Raw genomic sequence first — 23,540 nt, 5'->3', positions numbered from 1 at the left:
CGTACCAGTCACGCCGAGAAGGTGTAGCAGCTCTGACAGCAGCTTCTTTTTTTTTGTTAGGTGAGGTAGGGTTCAAAAGGCCTTCGCACTTACAGAGACCGTCGTCTACTGCGTCGTGTGGTGTGGGCACTCCTTCTGGGGAGACACCCTTCCCGGAACTGCTTTCTATACTACTTCGGGAGGGCCCAGCACGGCATCCACAAAGGACCAATTCTATTCACCCACGTCTGGGTGCATCATATTTGTAGACAGCTTTCATGCTATATACTGGTCTTCTTGTGTCTGTATCTGTGCGGCTTCGCTTTGTTGCACTGTGTCGAGCATTTTGTTGATCAGGGAAGAGAAAAGATCCTTGAGCTGCGCCAGACGTCATTACTTTTGTTTTCTGACCATATGGTGTGTCGTACAGCAGTTCGCGCTCGCTCAAGTAGCACTGGAGAATCCTTAGCAGGTATGCAGGTATTCGAAACCTTTCTCGTATTGCCTTTAAAATGTCTGTCCATCGTAGGCTGTTAAAGGCATTTTGTACATCAAGTGTAGCCAAGACGGTGATGCGATTCCGGTAGTGCCGTCTGCGTTGAGCGCTGTTTATTACCTCCTCTACTGCGCCAAGGGTTGATTTTTCGCGTTGGTAACCGTATTGCCTTGCTGACAATCCCCCTGCTCTCTCAACACACTCTGCAAGTCTACGCAGCGGACGCCAAGCTGGCGGTTACGCTGGGTTACCCTTACCCTTACTGATGAACATCAGTTTCTGTATTTTTCACAGCTTAGGGAAGATGCTTTGTTGTAAACGTAAAACATCACATCTGATCTGCTTTCAGCCACAAGTTTGAGTGCTTCAGCTGGGACTCCATCTGGGCCTGGAGCTTTGTTTCTTTTGAGGCTTCTTGCCGCGGTTTTAGGCTCTTCCTCGGTGAAGGGTGGGAACATCTCGTCACCTTGAGGGTCTCGGTTCCCGCACAGCATAGGGTGCGTGGGTAACAGTCTGCCCACTATTTTGCTGATAGCATCACTGTCTAGATGTACGGCTGTGGAGTTGGCATTTAGCTTCCCCGTTAAAATTTTATAGCCCAGGCCCCAAGGGTTGCGAAGTTCATCCCATTTTGCCTTCTTACTGGCAATGATTGCTTGCTTCAGCGCTTTTCGGGATTGTCTGAAATCAGCTACTTCCGCCTCTGCTTCTCTGTTTCGTCTGGCTCTGGTGTACCTTCTTCTATTACGGAAGCAGGTTTTTCTGAGGTCTGCGATTTCTGACGTCCACCAGTACACAGGTCGTCTTCTTGAGCGTAACCCGGCGCAGGGTGCCGGTGCGTCACAGCTTTTGGCAATGCGCTGCATCATGCCGCTTGCAAGCGAGCCAGCGTCACCACTTATGTGCGGCATGGAATTTGCATCAAAGCGAGCTAGAAACGCTTCAGTATTCATTTTGGCCATGTTCCATTTGCGCGCACCCTTTATTATAGATGTTGGGGTAGGGTCAGTTCTCGCACTGATCCGGAATGTGATATACTGATGGTCACTTCCAGTATATTCTTCCAGAACTTCCCACCCGTTGATTGCCCCAGCCAGACTATCAGTCACTAGGGTGATATCCGGCGTGGTGTGTTCACATCCTGGTCTCCTAGTGGCGTTTCCTGTGTTTGCCACTACAAGCCCCAGTCTGGCAGCCATGTCTAGTACATTTCTTCCCCGTGTGTTCGTAGTAGGGGCGCCCAACTCGACAGCCTTGGCGTTGAAATCTGCGGCTACGATGAAGGGGCCACCTATTTCGAGAACCTTGTCATCAATTAGGTCCAGTTTCATTCTAAACTGTTCAATACTGTCGCTGGGGATAAGGTAGCAGCTTAGCAGTGTGAAGCGTTTATTTTGAATGTATGTGCAGCAACGACCGTCTCCGTGCTGTGTGACGGCGACTGCGCTACCGCTTGGTACCAAGAGTGTGACAGTTCTTGTTTCGTCTTCGAACCAGGTTCCCTTGGCAATCCGTCCGTACTGCTCGCTGAAGATGACCGCATCTAGCTCCCTCTCGATAGCTATTTGTTCGAGCAGAGCGTCTGCTGTACGACTTCTATGCACATTTGCCTGGAATACTCTCATCACTTCTTAGCTAGAGGGCATATCCTTGACCCTGACAGGTGGTCAGTGCGGTCGCGTTTCGCGTCTACGCAGTTAACGCAATTGGGCGCTGGTGCCCTGGTTTCTCGCATCTGATACACGTATCTCTTCTATCAGGGCCACTGCAGTTTGCTTGCCCTATACCAAGGCAGCGATAGCATCTCTTAATTTGTTCGCATGGTCGCATCTTTCCTCGAATCCAGCCGATTTTTATATCGCCGATCTCTATTAGCTTCGCGAAACCCCTCGACTCACGCCTCAATGTTTGGAGCTCTCGGTTCCACCACGGAGCGGGAATCCGATCAAGGAGAGATCGAATTGGAAAGGCTGACTCAAAACATTTAACTAAGGCAGCGCGGAGTTTCTCAACTGCTCCCTCAATTCTCTGTTCTTTCCGAACTCTTGGTGGCGTGCTTCAAAGCCCCGCAATACCTCCCTAAACTTCTGCCAGTCTGTTTTCCTCGGGTTTCTGGAGGGCAATGGCATTTGTGCCTTCTCGCCACACTGAAACACAATAGACCTGTGGTCCGAACACGAATCTTCGGCAAGGTTTCTCCAGTTCCTGATTGACCACCCATATTTTGTATTTGATAAGGTGAGATCACTCAGCTCCTGCCTTCTAGCAATAACAAACGGGGGCTGTCTGCCCTTGTTGTGTATGTTTAGGCAAGAGGAAGCGATAAACTCGAATAGTCGAGAGCCCCGCTCATTGCATTTGCTGCTGCCCCAGATTGTATGCTGGGCATTAGCATCGCAGCAGAGAACAAGACTAATGGCCTTCCCAAGGGGTGGCCCTTCTAGGGCATCGTAAGGAAAATAAGCAGATGCAATCACAAATCTCAGCCAACCGCTCTTACCCTTATAACACACCTTAGCAGCTACCAGGTCCTGACAACAGAATTGCTCAAGACTCGTCACTCGAACTCCTGTCAAATAATAATCGAATCTTACTCGATAACTTTGTTGTCTCCAAAAGTCCCTTACTTTGGCGCATTAATTAAAGATGGTGGCACCATACTAACAACAATTTGTTGTGCATGGTTGCATAAAAAATGATTATTACAGCAAAGAAATATGTTAAAAGCATTTGTTATTGCAAATTTTCCAAATCAGAGATATTATTTTGTATTTTTGTTTGTGATATTGTATTGTTTGTAATTATCCCATACAAATTCTAATTTGGCATAGCATCTCCACCAATACGCTGAAACAAAAGTACCAAGCACTCACACCTTCACATACTTGACCGACTGTCAAACTCCCACCAAGGCCAAAAGAAGAAACAAAAAAAAAAAGGGAAGAAGAAGAGTGTTTCTACTTGTATTTTTGTAAATGATCATGAAATAATGATATAAAGGGTAATTTTTTAAGAGCTGTAGGAAAGTTTAAAAAAAAAACACACGTAAAATTCAGAAAAATGCATGACATTTTTATTTAAATCGATAGTACAGTCCATATAATTTAATGTTTGAAGATTATTTCATACAAATGTTGACCGCGACTGCGCTTCAAATGGTCCATCCGCTTAGTCCAATTTTGGCATACTCTTTCCAATGTTTCGGCCGGTATCTCACATATAAATGATTTAATGTTGTCTTCCAATGCGTTAATTGAAGCAGGCTTGTCTGAATAGACATGAGCTTTAACATAGCCCCACAAAAAATAATCTAAAAGCGTTATATCGCACGATCTGGGTGGCCAATTGACAGGTCTCGAACGTGAAATAAGATGTTCACCGAACTCGCCTCCCAACAAGTCCATTGTTACGCGTGCTGTGTAGCATGTGGCACCGTCTTGCTGAAACCACATGTCATGCAAGTCAAGCTCTTGCATTTTGGGCAAAAAATAGTTGGATATCATTTCACGGTAGCGAACACTATTCACAGTAACTGCCTGACCGGCCTCATTTTGGGAAAAATACGGCCCATAAACCGCACCAAACAGTCACTCTTTGTGGGTGCATTGGGTTTTCGGCAATCACTCTTGGTTTATCATTCGCACAAATGCGGCAATTCTGCTTATTCACGAATCCACTGAGGTGAAAATGTGCCTCATCACTGAAGATGATTTTCTTCACGAAGTGCGCGATAAACTTTCTTAACAGAACACGCATTTTTATAATAAAATTCAATGATTTGCAAGCGTTGTTCGTTTGTAAGACGATTCATGGTTAAATTATAAACCAAACTGCAGATGTTTGACAGTGAAACAAAACACGTCAAAAGCGTCAGCTGTTTAAACCAACTGTTTAAAAAGATAACAGCTAAAAAATCACCCGTTGGTTGCACCGCTGGGTGCTTTTCGTAGAATGTTTAATAAAATGTCTTAAAAAATGTATGGATTAAAAAAAATGTTTGACAGATACTTTACAAGATATCGAACAATACTCTACAAGACTGCCATCGACATATAGTACATCTAATATTCGGGACGCCAAGCATATTAAAGTAGAGTAAACTTTAAAGTATAACTACTATACTAAAGTTGTGATTTTTGTTGCAAATAAAGGCCTTTTAACTTTTCTAACTCCAAATGCTTTATGACTCGGGATCAGCTGAACTTCGGCAATGGCCTTACGGTATCTTATATATATACATACAATATATTAAAATACCCTGGATTCTAATACTTTAATACTATATTTCGGTCTCTATATATGAATAATTTGGCAAGTTAATCTTTTTCTTGCCTTGTACAAGACAGTTTTAGAAAATAGTTTATTCAATTTCTTTATTATTTTTAAATTAAATTGAAGTAGTTTCCTTCTATCCTGTTAGTTACAAAGTTTTAGAAATTTGTTTTTTACAGTTCCGAACTGAGTTAAAACACATGCATATGTAGCTTTACGTGCCTTTTAAACCGAAATTTTTTAAAATAAGCAAGATTAATATTATTGTTGCATTAAAAGAAAACAATAACTTTTCTCTGGACTTGTTTTAATGTATCATAGATAAAATAACCAATATATCTATTTTTTCTCGTATTTTTTATTTCAACTACTACTAGCTACTTTGCGAATCTTTTTACAGCTTTTAGGCAAGAAGTTTTTTTTTTATTATATTATTTACATTGTAACTAGTTAATAAATTATAAACTAACGAACAATTTGAATTTAATTTTGTGCAATACAACTAAATTTAATAATGCTCTGCCCAAGGCTTGCAGAGAAGTGGGCTACTGCGTGAGTTGGTGCGGTTTTTTTCGTTTCAGCCTTTCTTTTCATTTACCGGGATCAATTAGGTCTGAGGCTTCGTTATTTACATGGTGGCGTAGTCTTTCCATATGAGACTTTGCGTTTATGTTGATCGAAGTGGCAACTGATTCGATGCCAAGGTCGCGTTCGATATTAGTGTTGCGGATATACCAACTTCTTAAAATCGGGAAGTGATCGCTTCCTTGTGGGAAACAATTCCAGAATAGGATACCTGCCAGTTCTACACTAGCCATCGATACATCGACAGCTGTCAGAGTGTTTTTTGTATTGAGTATTGTTGGCGAACCATCATTTAAGAACACCAAGTTTCTATTATTTGTGAATTACTCCCATATTTTCCCGTTACGGTTCGTGGTTTGTGATTCCCATAATATATTATGTGAGTTAAGATCACCTAGCAATAGATGATGCCCAGTGCTGTAGGCTGGAATATTATCTAGCAGTTGCGTTGTGAGATATATATCTACTTCCTTATATATATTTGTTATGTGGAATTCGGTCAATCCATGCACGGTAATTTATTTAAGCAATGCCAGATTTGCAGTACTGAAAATCTTTGTTGTGCTGAAAGAGTTTATAATTAGATAAATGCAGTAGATGTAGATTTTTCTGCACTATGTGTGTTTCTTGTAATATAATAATATCGGGGGTATGTTTCGAAACTAATAATTCAAGGGCATATTTGTTGTTAATATAACTTGTATATTCCATTGAAGGAGTGACAGATTAAGTCCGATGCCCATATTTTCAGTTGTTTAGAGTAATATTGTTTTCATTTATTTAATTATTTATTAAAAGTCTGTGTTACTGTCAAATTAATTTGTTGGGATGAAGAAGTTGTTTCTTTCTAATAAGTTTTGTACTAAATTTGTTATAGGTGATTGGAGTATTTGCCTTTGAGTGCGTTCGCTGGAGTTTTGATTTGTGTTAATAAAAGAGTATATTGGAGTTGAGTGGTAGTTGTTACTGTTGCTTAATGTGCAATGTGACATTTCTATGTCCCTGCTTTCTGTGTTTGTTATATGTATTTTCATTCTCTGATGGCATGTCCATTGTTATTGGTAGGCTTAAGTTCATAACTGGTAAGTGTGCTGTTGTGTTTTGTTTTGCTTGTTCTGTTATCTTTGTAGGCATAGTATTAATGTCGGAGTATGTACTTTGTTTTTGAATGTTATTATTTTTTGGCTTTGAATGTTATTTATTTAAAGGTTTAGTACCCGGTACGATGACCTGGCCGTTATTTTCTTTGTGTGATCTTTCAATTTTATTAGTTTTTGTAATTTGTGCATACGTGGCCTTATTTGTATGGCTGTTACTGGGTTCTATTTGGAATGCAGTGGGGTTGGTATTGTACAATTTCCAAGCTTCACGCACAGTACACCGACTTTCAATTTTAATTTTGTTGATAGATTTATGTTTGAGGAAGGTAGAACAGGAGCGGTCTTCGGAGGTATGTATATGAATATTGCAATTAACACAGAAATTTCTCGGAAAAGTATTATGAGGAGGTAGTGTAGCATATTGTTTGCATAGCTGAATACTTCTACAGTAGTTCTTTGTGTGTCCCAGTTTCAAGCAGTTTCTGCATTTCATGTGGTTAAGGATGTATTTCTGAACTGTGATCCTTTCCCAGCCCAAGCTATTTTTTTCAAGTCTCCGAATTAGGTTGAATGTTACAATTGCTGCTGCTGTTGGTGTCAGTACACCGTCCATTACTTTCATCACTTCCCTTATTTCAATCACGTTTTGATCTGCAAGGCCTTCTAATAAATTTTTTTCAGAAAGGTTGATAATATAGGGTGGGATGTGTAAAATTTGCTTTTTGAATCGGCTATAAAAAAAAAAAACGAATCAATATTTTTTCAAACTTTTTTTTTTTATTTTGAAGATTGAACATTGTCATTTATGAATGAAAAATAATATCGTTCAAATGACTGCCACGACTGGCTTTACAGTAGGCCATTCGATCAACCCAATTTTTAAGCACATTTTCGATTGTTTGGGCTCCAATTTCATGAATGGCAACTTCGATTTCGTGTTTTAAAGCATTAATCGTCTCTGGATGGTTCGCATAGCATTCGTCCTTAACGGCTCCCCACACAAAATAGTCGAACGAGCTTAAATCACAGCTCCGAGGCGGCCAATTGATATCGGAATTTCGGCTGATTATTCGGTTTTCAAAAACGGTAGCCAAAAGTTCGAGTGTAACTTTGGCAGTGTGACAAGTTGCACCGTCCTATTGAAACCAAATGTCGTTCATGACATCCACTTCAATTTTTGGAAACAACTCGCTGAGCATGTCAAGGTAATGCTCACCATTTACTGTAACCGCGGCTCCTCGCTCATTTTCGAAAAAAAATGGCCCGATGATGCCGCCAGACCAAAAACCGCACCAAACAGTGACTCGTTGTGGAAGCATTTGCTTCTCTACAGTAACGTGTGGAATTTCTGAGCCCCAAATCCGACAATTTTGCTTATTGACGTAGCCTCCGATGTGAAAATGAGCTTCATGAGAAAAGAAGAAGAAGACTCACCACTTTGGAAATAGGTTTTCAATATTTCCCAATTTTGTTCAAGCGTATAGCGTCCCATTTCGTAAATGTCAAACCTTTAAGTAAATTATGAACACATTTGACATGTCATTTGTGTTACCATTCTCAAAAAAATAGGTGGTTCAAAAAGCAAACGCTATATGGCCCATCCTGTATTTCTCGAGTATATTCTGCCCTGCGTTGAGTTAAGGCGTAAAATGATATTTTTACCGGTACAGCATCAATATACATATGTACATACGTAGGTAGCTTTAATGAATTTTTCTGTCGCATCAAGGTTTTTTGCCTTAATCAGCAAGTCACCAGATTTAAGTCCAGTTACTTCCGTGTACTCTGAACTAATATGTTTGAGACTTTTTTCTATCTGGAAAACATTATAGGATGATAGCGGTTTAGTGTCAGCGTTGTTTTGAGCGATAGCGGTGGCTATTATATAATATATCGTGGGATATGGTTGTCATTTTTTTGTATTGTGGGTAGAGGTATGAAATCCCTTGGGTTTTTTGGTTTTATAGTTGGAAAAGATATATTCTCATCCGGATTTCAGGTGTTTGAACCTATTTCTATGAGGGGGGTTGACCCCTTTCATTTTATTTATTTCCCGTTTACCAGTGATATAGATATATGGTACACACCACCACTTGGAAATAATTTTGAACAATAAAACAATAGCAAAAAGAAAACGATAATAGTTTTGTATATCAGACTAGCACTTCGTTACGCAGCAGGCGAAAGAAAAAACACGTCTGTATACGGCTATGACTCCTTATACTTAATATATATATATGTTGTTCTATCACGTGTAATAAATAAAAAAAGTGTATATGTTTTGGCTTGTGATGGAAAAGGTTCGAATATTGTATATAGTATACTGGAATTTTATAAAAAAATGAGTAAAAAGTATCTTATGTAAGGTGTCGAGGGAAGCCATTCTAATAGGCTTAGATACAACAAATACAGAACCCGCTGGTTATTCATGGATAAAGAACCTTTTAGGTTGTAGAATAAAACGTGTGGAATGGAACGAAGCTAAACCCACTAAACTACAATAGCATGTGACAGTACGCCACAAGGTGGCGTCCTACAGGGTGCGCCATGTAGTTGTTGTAGCATCATAAACATTCCCCATACTTACATACGGGAAATGCTGCTGGCGTGACAGTCCTTGGCCGGATATAAATCCGGGTCGTTCCGGTAACGTAGAACCGACTGTCGTGGAAACGCCATCTTTTATGTCGGCATGAAGACATTGAAATAACTTTGAAAAAAAAAAACAACTGATTTGTGATTTTGATAAGTTAGGTATTTTTATTTGGTTTGGTTATTTACAATTTATTAAAACTATTTTTTGAATACAATATCAATCAAGTGGCCACCTTCATTAGCAATCACAAACTGCGATCTGTTTGCGTTTGTCATTACCTTGCAAGCATTTCGGGTTTTATAGCGTCGATTTCGCGTTGTTTCGATATAAAGCGATCCATGGTTGAAATTGTACTGAATTGACAAACATGTATGATGAAGTCGATCGGTTGGTAAATGACAGAGTTATTCAGCGTTTGCATAGCGACATAAAATATGACACAGCCTGAATCGCCACTTCTCTGGTTACTCGCAGCTAATGAAAGCATGGCATCTAAATTAATAGCATATGCAGATAACATAGCCATAGTAGTAACAGGCAAATACCTAGATACCGTGAGCGACATAATGAATAATACACTCGTATCAATGGGGACCTCAGACAGGCTTGGGGATAAACGCCGAAAAAACGGGTATGTCAATTTTAACTAAAAGGTACAAGATCCCCTATTGGCAACCCCCGAAATTAAACGACGTAGAACTAATTCTTAAACACCACACAAAATACCTTGAGTAATTTTGGAGTAATCATGGAAGTACAATATATTAGAGAGGAAGAAAAAGGCCAATAGCGCATTATACGCATGTAAAAAGATGCTGGGAGTTACATGCTATAATGTATTGGTGCTATTCAGTGGTAGTAAAGCTAATATTACTCTAAGATGCCTACTGCGGTAGACTGCATTGAGAAAAACGACACACTTGGTGCACTCTGCACTACAGGGGCAATTAAAACTACTCCAACGGTACTTGAAAGAATACTCAACGTACCACCGACTGACATTGCGGCAGAAGGTCTAGCAGCTAGATCTGCTGCAAGACTTAACGCAACGAGTGAATTTACCTGTAAAATATTCGGGGGTGGAAAAGAGGTATGAAACCTAGCCCCAATACGCTTAATATATTTACTGACGGCTCGAAGATGATGGTCGGAGTAGGTGCAGCGATTTATTGCGCAGAACTTGACATCATTTGACCAATTAAGCTTCCCGACCATTGCAGTATTTTTCAAGCAGAGGTCTTTGTGGTAGAAAAGGCTTCATAAATAGCACTAGCAAGGACATCGAGCAACTCCAGCATAAATATATACGTTGACAGTCAAACGGCAATAAAAACAATAAACTCATATGAAATTGCAACTAAAAACGTTCTTAGGACCAGGGAAGCAATAGAGAGACTAGCCGCAAACAGACATCACACATCTATTGGCTACCCGGACATAAGGACATTGTAGGAAACGAAATTGTAGATGAGATTGCCAAAAGCGTTGTTTACATACAATTCGAACAAGAAAACGACATACTGAAACCTTTAAATACGGTATACAATGACATCGCTGCGGACATGAAAATACGGATAGACAGGAGGTGGAATAATCTAGCCACTTATAAAACCGCGAAAATCATTGTATACACGGTATACAATGACATCGCTGCGGACATGAAAACACGGATAGACAGGAGGTGGAATAATCTAGCCACTTATAAAACCGCGAAAATCATGTATACGCTTACGCGATTATGGCCGAGCTTAACAAAGCGCGCCAGTCGTTTCTTTCTCGTGCTAACCGGCGCCAATTGGACACACCAAGTGAAGCCAAGTCCTTCTCCACCTGATCTTTCCAACACAGAGGAGGCCTTCCTCTTTCTCTGCTACCACCAGCTGGTATCGCATCGAATACTTTCAAAGCCGGAGAGTTTGTATCCATTCGGACGACATGACCCAGCCAACGAAGCCGCTGGATCTTTATTCGCTGCGTTATGTCTATGTCGCCGTAAAGCTCATACAGCTCATCGTTCCATCGTCTGCGATATTCGCCGTTGCCAACGTCCAAAAATCTTACGCAGAATCTTTCTCTCGAACACTCCAAGCGTCGCTTCATCGGATGTTGTCATCGTCCAAGCTTCTGCGCCATACGTTAGGACGGGCATGATGAGAGTCTTGTAGAGTGTTAGTTTTGTTCGTCGAGAGAGGACTTTACTGCTCAGTTGCCTACTTAGTCCAAAGTAGCACTTGTTGGCAAGAGAGATTCTACGTTGGATTTCAAGGCTGACATTGTTATCGGTGTTAATGCTGGTTCCTAAATAAACGAAGTCTTTTGCAACATCGAAATTATAACTGTCTACAGTGACGTGGGTGCCGACACGCGAGTGCGCCGACTGTTTGTTTGAAGACAGGAGGTACTTCATTTTGTCCTCGTTCACCACCAAACCCATTCGCTTTGCCTCTTTATCCAGTTTGGAGAAGGCAGAACTAACAGCGCGGTTGTTAAGGCCGATGATATCAATATCATCGGCATACGTCAACAATTGTACGCTCTTATAAAATATTGTGCCTGAGCGATTAAGTTCTGCGGCTCGTACGATGCTCTCCAACATCAGGTTAAAGAAGTTTTATATATATATATATATTATTTTTTATTATAATTCATTAATTATAAATAATTTTTTATTTATAACGCTTATTGTACGATAAACCTGTGTAAAACAAAGTGCGAGTTACAAGTGTTAAATAAAAGATATGTATCACTCGTTTTGTATTTAGACAAATTGATTAAATTATGCACAGTTCTGAATGTATATATGTATGGATGTATTAGGTCAGTCCATAAGTTCGTGCGCTTTTTAAAGGTGGTTTTAAAATTAAAAAAAAAGAAGTTTAAAGTATTTATTAATCAATAATATATTTTCCTTCAATATTTACAATGTCTTCCCAACGTATAGGCAAATTTTTAGTTGTCTGCTCAAAAAATTGTTTGTCCTTGGAGCCGAAATACGCTTCGATATCCCTCTTTATAGCTTCTTTTGAGGAGTAGTTCTTTTTACTCATATTGGATTGAAGTCCACGGGAAAGGTGATAATCATAAGGTGCAATATCAGGAGAGTATAGAGGATGCGGCATTAGCTCCCAACCGAGCTCGTTCAGCTTGCCTAATGTTTGCCTTGCGGTATGAGGTCTTGCGTTGTAGTGGTGAAACAAAACTTTGCGTCTATTCACTAAAGACGGTCGTGTTGTTGTTAAGTGCCTCATTCAGGTTTGATAGCTGATGGGAGTTATAATCAGCAGTTATCGTCTGATTTTGATCCAGAAGTTCATAATAAACAATACCGGCCATATCCCACCAAATAGATAGGAGAATCTTCTTGGGGTGAAGGCCATCTCTAGGGGTCGGTTCTGGTATTTTATCCTTATCTAACCATTGGCGTTTGCGAGCAGGATAATTGTAAAGGACCCATTTTTCATCACCAGTAACGATACGGTTCAAAAAATTTTCATTTTCAAGCCGTTGCAGCAGCTGAGAACATACATTCACTCTCTGCTGAAGGTTGGCGACGGAAAGTCTATGCGGAAGTGAATTTATGGGTAAAATACGCACGAACTTATGGACTGACCTGATACATATGTATATCTGTCTTAGACTGATCCTTATTCAACTAATAATGCAATAACTTTGTTTAAAGTTTTCTCAATATTACTCGTATTCATTTATTAATGTAATTATTTCATGCATCTACGAAGTACATATGTATACTTTTTAATACGGAGACTGCGATCTTTTAGTCTTTATGTTTTATATTCCACGCGAATATACACCAACTGCTCGAGCAAACAGAAAGGCATTATTTTGGTTTTGAGGACAAGTTCCCATCTATGGCTCTCGCACAAATTATTTCTTGTATTAATTTGTTATATATGTATATTTATGCTTAAGCATCTTAAAAGGTTTCCTCGTAAAAAATTATAAAGGTTTTAATGAAACAAAAAAATAAGTAAAATTACTACAAAAATGTATATGTAATATATAAAAAAAGTTAGAATACCGTCTCATACTCGTATACATACGAAAACAGGTTTTGATATTTATGTAAAACTTGAACGTGAGCATTTTTTATTTTGTTTCGTAGTTACTTTCATTTACTAAATATATAAATACAACTTTTTCCTAAATTATTTGTGACTTTAAATTTGTAATTTCGTATTAATGTTAAATCGGATAAGTACGTTTTCGACAGTTTTTATGGAACACGTGGAACAATGTGCTTCTTAATTAACCATATAATATTAAGTTGTAAAATGCTAAGATTTTTATATTTGTGGTATTTGTTGAAAATTCAACCAGCAGCTTGTCTGTATCTCCGAATGCACGTTGTTTTAGAATTAAAGAACAATTCATATATACAAATAAGATATTTATTTGCAACGCCAATTTATATTACATTCAAACGTTTTGAAATTAGATTTGCAGTGGCGCAATTCCCAGTTCTCCACGAACCCACCTCGTTTAACCGTTAGACTAAGAAACTCAAACAGTTACAAGAATCCCAAAAAGATCCTTTGAACTGAATCGTTATATTTATTCAACTTAATAGTGCAGTGTTATTTGATTATAAAAAAATCTTAAAAATACTTATACACATATTCTTGTCGTGAACTAGTGAAAACATAATCGATCGTTGAATAGTTCCTTGCTCGCAATTCTTGCTCTAATCATTAATTTCTAATTCTCAAATTTATGTTGAAAAAGTTTAAAAAAATTAAAAACAATATTTTTGCAGGTTCTGTTAATTGACATCAAAAGATAAATTTTTTCGTTAAATACTCAACATCACGATGTAAGAAGTTACAAGATTTTCTCTTCGTTATCATCGCGCCTTCTTCTAGATGTCACTACAATGCTTTCCTTCTTCGCTCTTTTCTTCTTTCAATTTATGTATGTATGTATGTACATAACATGATTTAGATTTTGTGAGATTTTTTACTTTTCAATAATTTTTCTACATTTAAATAGACTTATATTAAATTTTTGGTGTAACTTTTTGTGTTTGTTTGTGATGAATTAATTCATTTAATCTCTCTCGCAATAAACTCCTTACAGCCAAAATTATCAACAACTTTTTATAATACAGATTTTCAAGAGCCAAGCTCTTGGGCTCCCAACTCCCAACAAGAGTGTTTGACACGGCACAAAAGGTCCCTCCTGTAGTTTTGTTTTCTTGCACCATACTTTTGCGGAATTTGCTACGCAAATTTAAGCTCTTAATAACGATGGCCGTAAACCACGCACCGCCCTTTAGATTGGTGAGGAGGATAGTGGCGCTGTTGCTGAATCGGGCATATACTCTTTTAACAGGTCGCGCAATCTCAGAATTTCCTTACCCGCGGCGGCTAAATCGCCTTGCAATGAAAGTTCACGCTCACGCAAGCGTTTGATGTCACGCTGACAGTTCTAAAATAAAAAGGTGAAGTTACGAATTTTTCAACTTTTTTATCAGTATTGCCAAAATAGCGGGAAGGAAGAAACCGAAAATATTCAAGAACTTCGAAACATAAAAAATATTTGAAACATGTATTTTATATGTATAATTAAAATAGTGGTCGATAGTTGATGCCTTTTACCTGAAAATATTACTTATTTCATATATTTAGTTATAATTTATAGACAGCAGTTCTGTGTAGGTTAAAATTTACTCAGCTTCCAGGTTGCAATGCGGTAATGACACAAGTATAATGTCTGCATGTGCTAAGTCCTAAATAGATTTTGCCCAACTTGGCGCTTGGAGAAATATGCTGATCATTAAGTCCCTTATATCCATTATGATTTCTAAAATTCCCTAGGTTTAGTGCCGAAATCCTAACGTTGGCAATACTGTTATTAACGAATATCAGCATTTCAACCTACCACATTCTGTCGGAGCAAATCTAGTTTATCGCACTTTAGCCTTGTGACTTCCTGCCTCAAGTTCTCAATAGTGACACACGTTTCGTTTCTCGGCGAAGAGCCCATGAGACTTTGCGATCCATCTAGACACAACGAACAGGCTGCCTTAGTTGATGACAGGGCTTCCGCTGAAGACATTGATTCCAATCCCGTATCACTGTCTATATAAATTGCACCACCATCTATTTGCCCAATAATCGGGTCTAGATCCACGCTATTTAGACTGGAGTCGTCGCTAGTCTCCGACATAGTAGCAACTTCCACGCCCTCATTGACTGCTGCCGAAGAGTTGCTGCAGTGCTGAGCATCCTTGATTAAGGCACCACTGGCCGCATTTGCATAATTATTATTTATTGTATTGCTGGTGCTCAGTGGACCGCGAGATGTTATATCAGGTGATGAAGAGGTTGAATCATTCGACGATTTTGATTTTGAGGAGGACTTTGAAGTGGTGTGATTGCATGACTATAGGGAAATATTGAACGATATTACTTTTGGTGTAGATGTAAGCTACATTTATAAATGAAGATCTTTGCGCATCTGAAAAATACTTACGTTCGAATTCGGGGTCTCTGTTAGACTGTTGTCCTTTTTCGAAGTCATCGTTGAAGCAGACGAGTTCATCTTTGTCGATACGCTAAATTTCTCTACGCTAGGTGCCATATTACAAGTATCTACACTTTGTGAGCGTACACGTGAGATGAGCGCTTTCTTAACGGTGTCAATAAAACGTGATCCGGCTGTGCTATTCTCTGACTTTGGTGTTTCAGGTGTTGGACTGACGGTCGTCCCATTCGTCAAATCCGCACCTAGAAAATCTCGCGTTTTATCTTTTAATTCCTCTACCAAACTCTGCAAAAGCGAAGTGCGTGTGCGCAACTCCAACTTCGCAAATTTATCTGCTTTGTAGCAGGCATTCTCCGCATTGATCAACTTAGTCAAAATGAACTCTTTAAAGTCCTGTCCTTTGCGGAAAACTGCTGGGTTAGGAAGAGTTGGTCCGAAAAATGGTACATCGTCACGTGCTGTAACACTGACCTTATAGCGCGTATTCGGTGTATTCGGCTCAAGCGGTTGCACTACAATAAAGGCATGCAGGAAATGACTGGCAATCATGTCGGGAGAAAATGGAGTATTAGATTCCTGGAATACAATCGCAACGATATCATTGCCAATGTGCCGCTTGCGTTGCAGTTGCTGTGGGTCACCCTCGGTGTAGGGCAGCATTGTCGATACATGGAACATGATTTCGCGTTCCTTGAACACCTCGTAGATAGCTGTATCACCGGTGTGTCCATTTTGTATGTCCAAGCCACCCCGATAACCCCTGTGGTCTTTCAATTTAATACGTTGACCTAAAACATCTAGAAATTCCTCAAAAGCTGGCGATGAATTGTTGTTGCTAAAGAGCTCCTCTTCTGTGGTTTGCCCATATCTTTGGTATAACACACCGAATTTAAAACTAGAAACGAGCACATGTTCATCGTAGGCGCCGATCAATTGAGATGCCTTTGAACATAATACTGGTACAAAGTTCTCAACTGTGATTTGATCATTCAGCAATCGCACCATCTTTGCAGGTGTCGGATTTGGTTCCATACATGACATTGGTATGAGTTCATGCATAGTACCGGTACGTAGACGCAGCAGAATGCGTGCATGGTCTTGATTTGCTACATTCTCTGTCTTTATGGAAATCAGAACTGGACCAGCTTGTTCATCCTCACCGACAAGATTTGAGTGCTCGCGCGCCGCATAAAATCGTCGATAACACTTTGCCGTATCGTCTGTCTCGAATTTGGCCATCCAGGTGGCTTGTGGTAACATCGGGTTCCCACGAGCATCAAATGAGCACTCATGCTCGGTGCCATCAACCCAGTAGCCACCGTGGAGTGGCAAAATAATCATAGGATACGGGGCCGTCTTGGCGAGTACATCCTCCAATAAGCGTTGGGAGGAAGGTATGTTAGAAACAATCGATGACTGTGAAGCATGTGAGGAGACTGACGACTGCGACTGATAATGCTGGCCATTGGAGAGCAACTGGTTAGCAACGCCAATACCATTTCCTGTACTTGAAACGGCACCAATGCCACTTAGTTGTGGGGAAGCAGGTGTGGAGCTCGTGGCAGCACCAGAAATTGAATGGCGCAATGTGGAACGCGAACCTGAGTGTTGCAGACCATTGTGGTGCATGAAATTGCCAGATTGGCCAGAGAGGGGGTTGCTCTCGTGCGGATGTGGTACACGTTCATCATTCGGATCTCGATTGTGAGTCTGTAAGCGTAGAGAAAATATAAGCATTAGTATAAGAGCTAATTTTAACAAGGTATATTTATTGTGTAAATATGTATTGATAATTGATAATTACACTCAAGGACATTACATGTATTTGCATGAGCAATAGTTTATGGGTGTTGAGGGAAACCAAAAAACAATGTGACACCTATTTTATTTTTTTTATTTAACACCAAGGCTTTGAAAATTATCGGTAAAATATTTACAAATCGATATTATTTACTCTTCTCTTTTAATTTCTCTTCACAAATGCTCAAAAAATTACACGATGATTCATTAAACCATTATTTAGACTATTTGCTGTAGGAACTCTTAAAATTTAAATTTTTAATCGTTTTCAGAATCCCTATAAAAAATAGTTCAACATTTTTTTTAAATAAAATTTGTACATTTTACAATTTTAAAATTTGTTTAACATTAGAAAGCAGACAACATTTAAGTTTAAATAGTTGCAGTTGAGTCCCAAATGTTTATAAACTTTCACAGGGGCCTTTTATATTTTGCGCCTTTGCAAAATTATGTACAAGTGATGAGCGGTAATTTGTTATTTTTATCGAAAGGTTTGGTATTTTTTAGCATAAATTTACATGTAAGGTTTGCACTACGAACTTTACTTGCTATTTTTTCAGTGAGTTGAAAAAATCTCGGTCAAACTATGTTATTAACCCGTCAAAATTTTAGTGCGATGATTGATTAAGATTTTCGATGTGGTTTATCGAGACAGGAGTACATTGCTCAACTTACTTCGACTATTAGCGTTGAATCACTATACTTAGCCACCGTAAAATGAAGGTTACAACGTGGCCGATGATTTTTACGGGATGAATTTCGTAAAGGCCGTCCGATTGATGTAAAGAAATGTTGAAGAAATTCAGCCGTGGAGGTTTAGAGCACGTCTATGACATCGTAACAGGCAACAAATCTTGGACCTATGCATACGAGCCGGGAACAAATTAGCAAACCGGGAACAATATAGTACAAAAGTTGTTTGCGGGAGATTCACCACAAGCTTTTTTTTCTGAAAATCGGGTCATATCACAATCGCGCTACTGAGAAACTTAAAACATTAAGTTTTGAGTGGTATCCAACCATTATTCACTTCTGAGTGGAAAAAGTGTTTTGAAAATCGGTTAAATTAGAATTAATAAATTTATTAACTTACAAGGAGAATATTTTCAAAAAACAATAAAGCCATTTTCATTATTGGGCGCAACCTACCTACCTATCTATTTCTAGTTGTCTAACAGAATTTTTGCTGTCGCAGTAAAATGAGAGTGGGTCAGCAGTGTCTCGCTTTTTGTTGAAGCGCAGTCGCCAATATGGCGCTTAATTCGATACAATGCTATTTTGTGTACACTTACGACCCGGGTGAGCGAAACGAATGAAGTGAGACTGTGGCGGCAGTCGAGGCAAAAGAGCGACTGTAGGAACGAGTTGCACGAGCCGCTGCAGTACATTGGTGGTACCTATTCACTACATACGAAGTAGGAATATACGGAGGTATTACGTTATCGTCGTATGAAGCAGACAGTACAGCCGCGATTAGTGGTGACGTACCTTAGCCGTAAGCGTAACCATAGCAATCGGCTATTCTGATCAAACGTATCACTGTAAACGATTATAGGTGTCGTATCATAACGTCGTAACCATAACCGTAGCCGTACGTATCTATTGAATTTTGGTTTTTTCCCCATAGCCGTATGCAGTTGTCAAATACTTTACATTTCTTTTAATATTTGCGATAAAAATTTGAATATTAGAAATGAACGACGAAACATTAATTGACATAGTGGAAAATTATCGGTGTTTTTATGACAAAATGCAAATGCTGTGATTAATACTACTTCAATATCAGCTGTTTATGGCTATGGCATGACTAATTAACCTAATTAACAAATGCTGTAATGTTTTGGCTACGGTTATGGTTACGGCTGTGGCGTTATGGTAACAAGCCCACAAATTGCAGCTTAAAGCAACGTTATAAAAGGATAGGGGCACGGACGAAAGGTAGAGAGATAATGAAACATGACGGTACTTGCATAAGTATTTGTGAAGGTAGATGGTCAATCCTTCATATGCCATATCACGTTGAACGTGTAAATTAATGCCGCTGTGTATATTTGAAAATTTGCGTATACAACAACTACAACAACGATCATACGAAGAATGCAAGTGATATGAATGTGAATTAAACGTCTTTTCTAAGTAGTAAATTTAGTTGCATTTTTACGCACTTTACATGGAGCAACGCAATTAAGAAACCAGTTTGCAATTCGTGGCAGAGCTAGCAGAAGAAAAGTAACAACAGCAGCAGCCTACACTGCAATTTTAAAATTTTGATAGGTAGAAAAGTGCATACGGCTTAATATTGCTGCAATTCGTACTGTATCTTGAACTATGCCTGTAGGAACATAAATACATATAGCATTGCACATATGTATGTATGCACAAAATATGATATTTTAACTTTACAACTAAACGGAAATATTTGGAATTGAACTGGAGACTCATTTTTGTATTTAAATGACGAGTAATGGCAACAAGAATAAACAACAAATTGACAATAACAACACACGAGAACTATTGTAGTCTTCCGGAAAAATGCGCCAACAACAAGAAACTCGTTTACATTCATATATTCTTATGTTTTTTTGTATGTGTACATGGGAAAGGAGAACTCGCTAAAAAAGCCAGCTATAGCTGTTGGCTTCTGTCATAGTGTCAAGCGAAGCAGAACGAAGATTGGCATATGCATATATATATACACACATACATATGTATATTCACTAGATACATATATACATAGTATGTATGCATGCTTAGTAAATAACTTTTACGTGCACTTGACAAATCAATTCTCTTAGCAAGACACTGAGTTACTAACTCTAGAGAATTTTTATAAAAATGTAGGATAAATAAAATTTTTAAGAAAAAGATATTTCGTTTTTTGCTTGTAGCAAAACAACTCGTTCAGGGGGTTGTATCGTTATGCCTCAGTATGGCTTTCTTTCTGAGTACTGCTGGAGCTAGAACTTAAGAGTACAACTACTATAACAGCATTACAATTACTACAGCCGCACAACTATTCGGCATTGTGACATCTATCATACTTGGGTGTGAATTAGAACACGTAAACCCCAGCGCCGACGTCAAGAAGATTTGTTCAAAAAAAGAAAATATGTGTTAATATGTATGCAACATAACTAAAAATGTACACAAATCCACTCGAAATAAAAATAATTATTAAAAAAGCCCTTAAAATATAGTAATGACTAATTTACAAAAGTATAGGTAGTTTGCCTAATAGTTAGTATGTAAGAAAAATCGTGACTTGGAGGTCACAACTTCAAACGTGGGCAAAGCGTAGTGAAGTAAGTTGCATTTTAGTCAATTAGAAATAGGATGGATCCGCTTATTTTATGAAAAAATTCATGATGATTGTATTTTGTTTAGGTAACATGATAGCTTCGTAATAGCGAAACTTCGCAATCTTCTTTAAATTTAAAAATTCATTTACAATGTAATTCTTGGATTAAGTTAAGCCATTTTTTGTTTTAATATCTGTTAGTAACTTGTTATATATATTACCATATACACATATAGTATATAAACATATTTATTGTGAGAAAGAGCCGCTGAATGAGAACCACAAAGTGAGCAACTCGTCTTAGAAACTATAAAAGTTGTAGGCGAGAATTTTGGCAAAGAAAAAAATACAGCTGAGGTACTGTTGTAGCGGTATCATACTGGCTATGGTATTTACCAGAAATTGCTGTGTAAATTGAAATGTGAAAAATGCATTCCGAAGAACTTCACGGATGAGGGTTTTCGAAGTGTGTCGCCTTCAGATGATATGGTATCGTCAGCTTTTCGCAAAATATACTGATATAATATAAATAGTATTTGTAGTGTAACGTCAATTCTTCAAGCTGAGGAAGTTTTTTCAGATTGGTACGCAATATCTGGCGATTTTCAAGAATCTCGCATAAAGCCACTGTATTGTTTAATATACGTACTTCTTTTAAAAAAAGAAGCCAAATGGTTGTTATGGCAAGAAAAGCCCAATATTAAGTGTCAGAAGCGCGACAGTAAATTAAAAAAGTTGTCATAGGTTCTAGATCAGGGTCAAACAAGGTGAGAGGCATAGATTCTTGGGGTAAATAAAAACTGTTTCGGATAGTATATTGTTTTTGAAACTGGGAAAGTTATACAAGGTGAAGTCCAAAATAAATCAGACTGAGCTAAAATAGAAACGACAGGAACTTAATTCAGGATATTTACCGGAATGTCCTTCAGGATGTCGGTACAAGCCTTTTGGACGGTCTCTACGGACGCAAAAAAATTTTCCTTTCATGGTCAAATGCAATTTTCCGAATAGGTAGAAGTCACAGGAAGCCATATCAGGTGAATACGGTGAGTGATTGATGGTTAAAATGCGATTTCTAGTCAAAAAAACCAGTCACAAGAGTGGATCGATGAGATGGCGTATTATCATGCAATAAGCGCCAGTTTCCTCCTTCGCGGTGCGACGAATGCGATGCAACAAACACTTCAAAACACCAAGATAAAAAATTGCATTGAAAGTTTGGCCAACTGGCACGAGATTCTTGTAGACAATTCCCTTTTCCATTCGACAATTTGACGCTTAGTTTCCGGGTCATGTTGGAAACTCCACGTTTGTAAAGGAAGTTCTTTAACAATATTAACAAACATTTTTAATTCGCTTGTTTTTGGCATTTAATTATATCAGTCAACCGCAGGTGTGCGAGATTGAACGAGATTTCGTGTGCCGAATTGTTGAAAATGTTGCAGAAAGCCTAAGGCGAGGGTGCCTTATCAAAAACACGGATCTACGAGTGGTATAACGCTTTTGCAGTGGTCGAGAAGTCGTGGATGATTTGCCCCGATCCGGTCGCCCATCAAAGTCTTCAACGGATGAAAACGTCGACAAAGTCAAGGAAATGGTGCTGGAAAACCATCATTTAAGTTTGAGGGAGGTAGCTCGCGACCTTAGCGTGTCTAATGAATCAATTCGCAACATTTTACACCATCAATTGGGCATGAGACGTGTGGCTGCTCGACTCGTTCCAAGAGCGTTGAATCGTATGCCACTGTCAATATTTCAAGTGTTTTTGGCACTTAGTTCCATTTTTACACAAAATTTGATGTAACTTCTTTGATCCATTTTTTTCGATAGCAGAAAATCGCCGAACACGTAAAACACTTGTCTTATTTATGCCTCTCACAAACAAACTAATTATGCTATACTGCTAAAACCGTAAATATATCTTTGAGGCGAGTGTACTAACATAACAAAATTTAAAAATTTCCCTTATATAACTGAAGTTTTATAAATGTATTTGGTAGGTTGTTCTTCTTGTAGCAGCAATACTAAACTCTGTCAGTGTAGTATAAATCAACGGTCGTCTTCGTCTAACTCATCTAACAGTAGGCCTTAGAAACTTCCTGTTTCGACAGGTTGAGTCCAGAGGGAGAGGGGTGTTAGATGAGTGGGTTTGATGGGTCATGTGAAAAGGTGGTTAGTGTCGTGCGGGGTGCCTTTACATGCAGAACACATATTTGGTATATCGGGCTCAATTCTGGATAAGTAGGAGTTTAGCATGCTACAATATCCAGAACGTAATTGTGCCAATGTTACGCGGGTCTCACGGGAAAGCTGGATCTCTTTATCTGGAGCTCAATTACTGCATTCGGTGGTCGGGAGCTTAAGAAGGTGGTAAGGGTGTCGCGATAAATGTCGTTTATAGTCTGAGCCTGTCTTGTTCATTTTTGACGATATCGTGAAAATGACATTAAATACATATAGTTTAAGATAATGTGGATGCGAAATAAGTGATAAACTCATTTTTTTTTTTAATTTTGACTTCGATCGCTTTCATAATTATGGGCACATATATAAAAGCTGGGTCCAATCGAAAAATAAGTTCATTTGAGAGAAAAAATATCAACATATAATAAAATATATAAAAAGTAAAAAGAGGTTTCTGAAGGCGGTGTGCTCAATAACTCAAGTTACAAAATTCATAGATTTCGTATATATTTACATATGCATGCGAGTTCTTTTTTGTTTTATCACAAGGCTTTTGGCAGCATTCAAATATTGCAACAGTAGGTTGCAAATATAAAATAACACAACTTCTTTACTTTCCAAATGGCATACCGAGACTGGTTTTTAATAAAAGCTTTCAACTTAGAAATACAATCACTGTTATAACCACAGAGAATTGCCAGCAGTAACAGCAAAAAACAGCACACT

General features: G+C 38.7%; 2 protein-coding genes across 19 annotated transcripts in view; both read right to left on the bottom strand.

Annotated features, from left to right (window-relative positions):
• Positions 1-747: 747 nt before the first annotated feature.
• LOC128864736 (uncharacterized) lies at positions 748-2,100 on the bottom strand. The gene has a single exon (XM_054104489.1). The coding sequence runs from the start codon at positions 2,098-2,100 to the stop codon at positions 748-750; it is 1,353 nt and encodes a 450-aa protein (XP_053960464.1).
• An 11,457-nt stretch (positions 2,101-13,557) lies between these two features.
• LOC128864190 (rap1 GTPase-activating protein 1) overlaps positions 13,558-23,540 on the bottom strand; it is a 101,831-nt gene continuing 91,848 nt past the window's right edge. For all 18 annotated transcript variants that reach the window (XM_054103729.1, XM_054103739.1, XM_054103735.1 and 15 more), the window contains 3 exons: positions 15,521-17,242; positions 14,927-15,430; positions 13,558-14,473 (listed from right to left, as the gene is read on the bottom strand). In XM_054103729.1, coding sequence (XP_053959704.1) covers positions 14,318-14,473; positions 14,927-15,430; positions 15,521-17,242 — 2,382 coding nt within the window. In that variant the 3' untranslated portion in view covers positions 13,558-14,317. The remainder of the gene's footprint in view (positions 14,474-14,926; positions 15,431-15,520; positions 17,243-23,540) is intronic.

This window comes from Anastrepha ludens, chromosome 5 (genome assembly GCF_028408465.1).
Source record: "Anastrepha ludens isolate Willacy chromosome 5, idAnaLude1.1, whole genome shotgun sequence".
Lineage (NCBI taxonomy): Eukaryota > Metazoa > Arthropoda > Insecta > Diptera > Tephritidae > Anastrepha > Anastrepha ludens.
This window is presented reverse-complemented; position numbering and strand designations above follow the sequence as displayed.

Coding starts and splice junctions, on each gene's coding strand:
- LOC128864736 (XM_054104489.1), bottom strand. CDS start 2,100: ATGAGAGTATTCCAGGCAAATGTGCATAGAAGTCGTACAGCAGACGCT.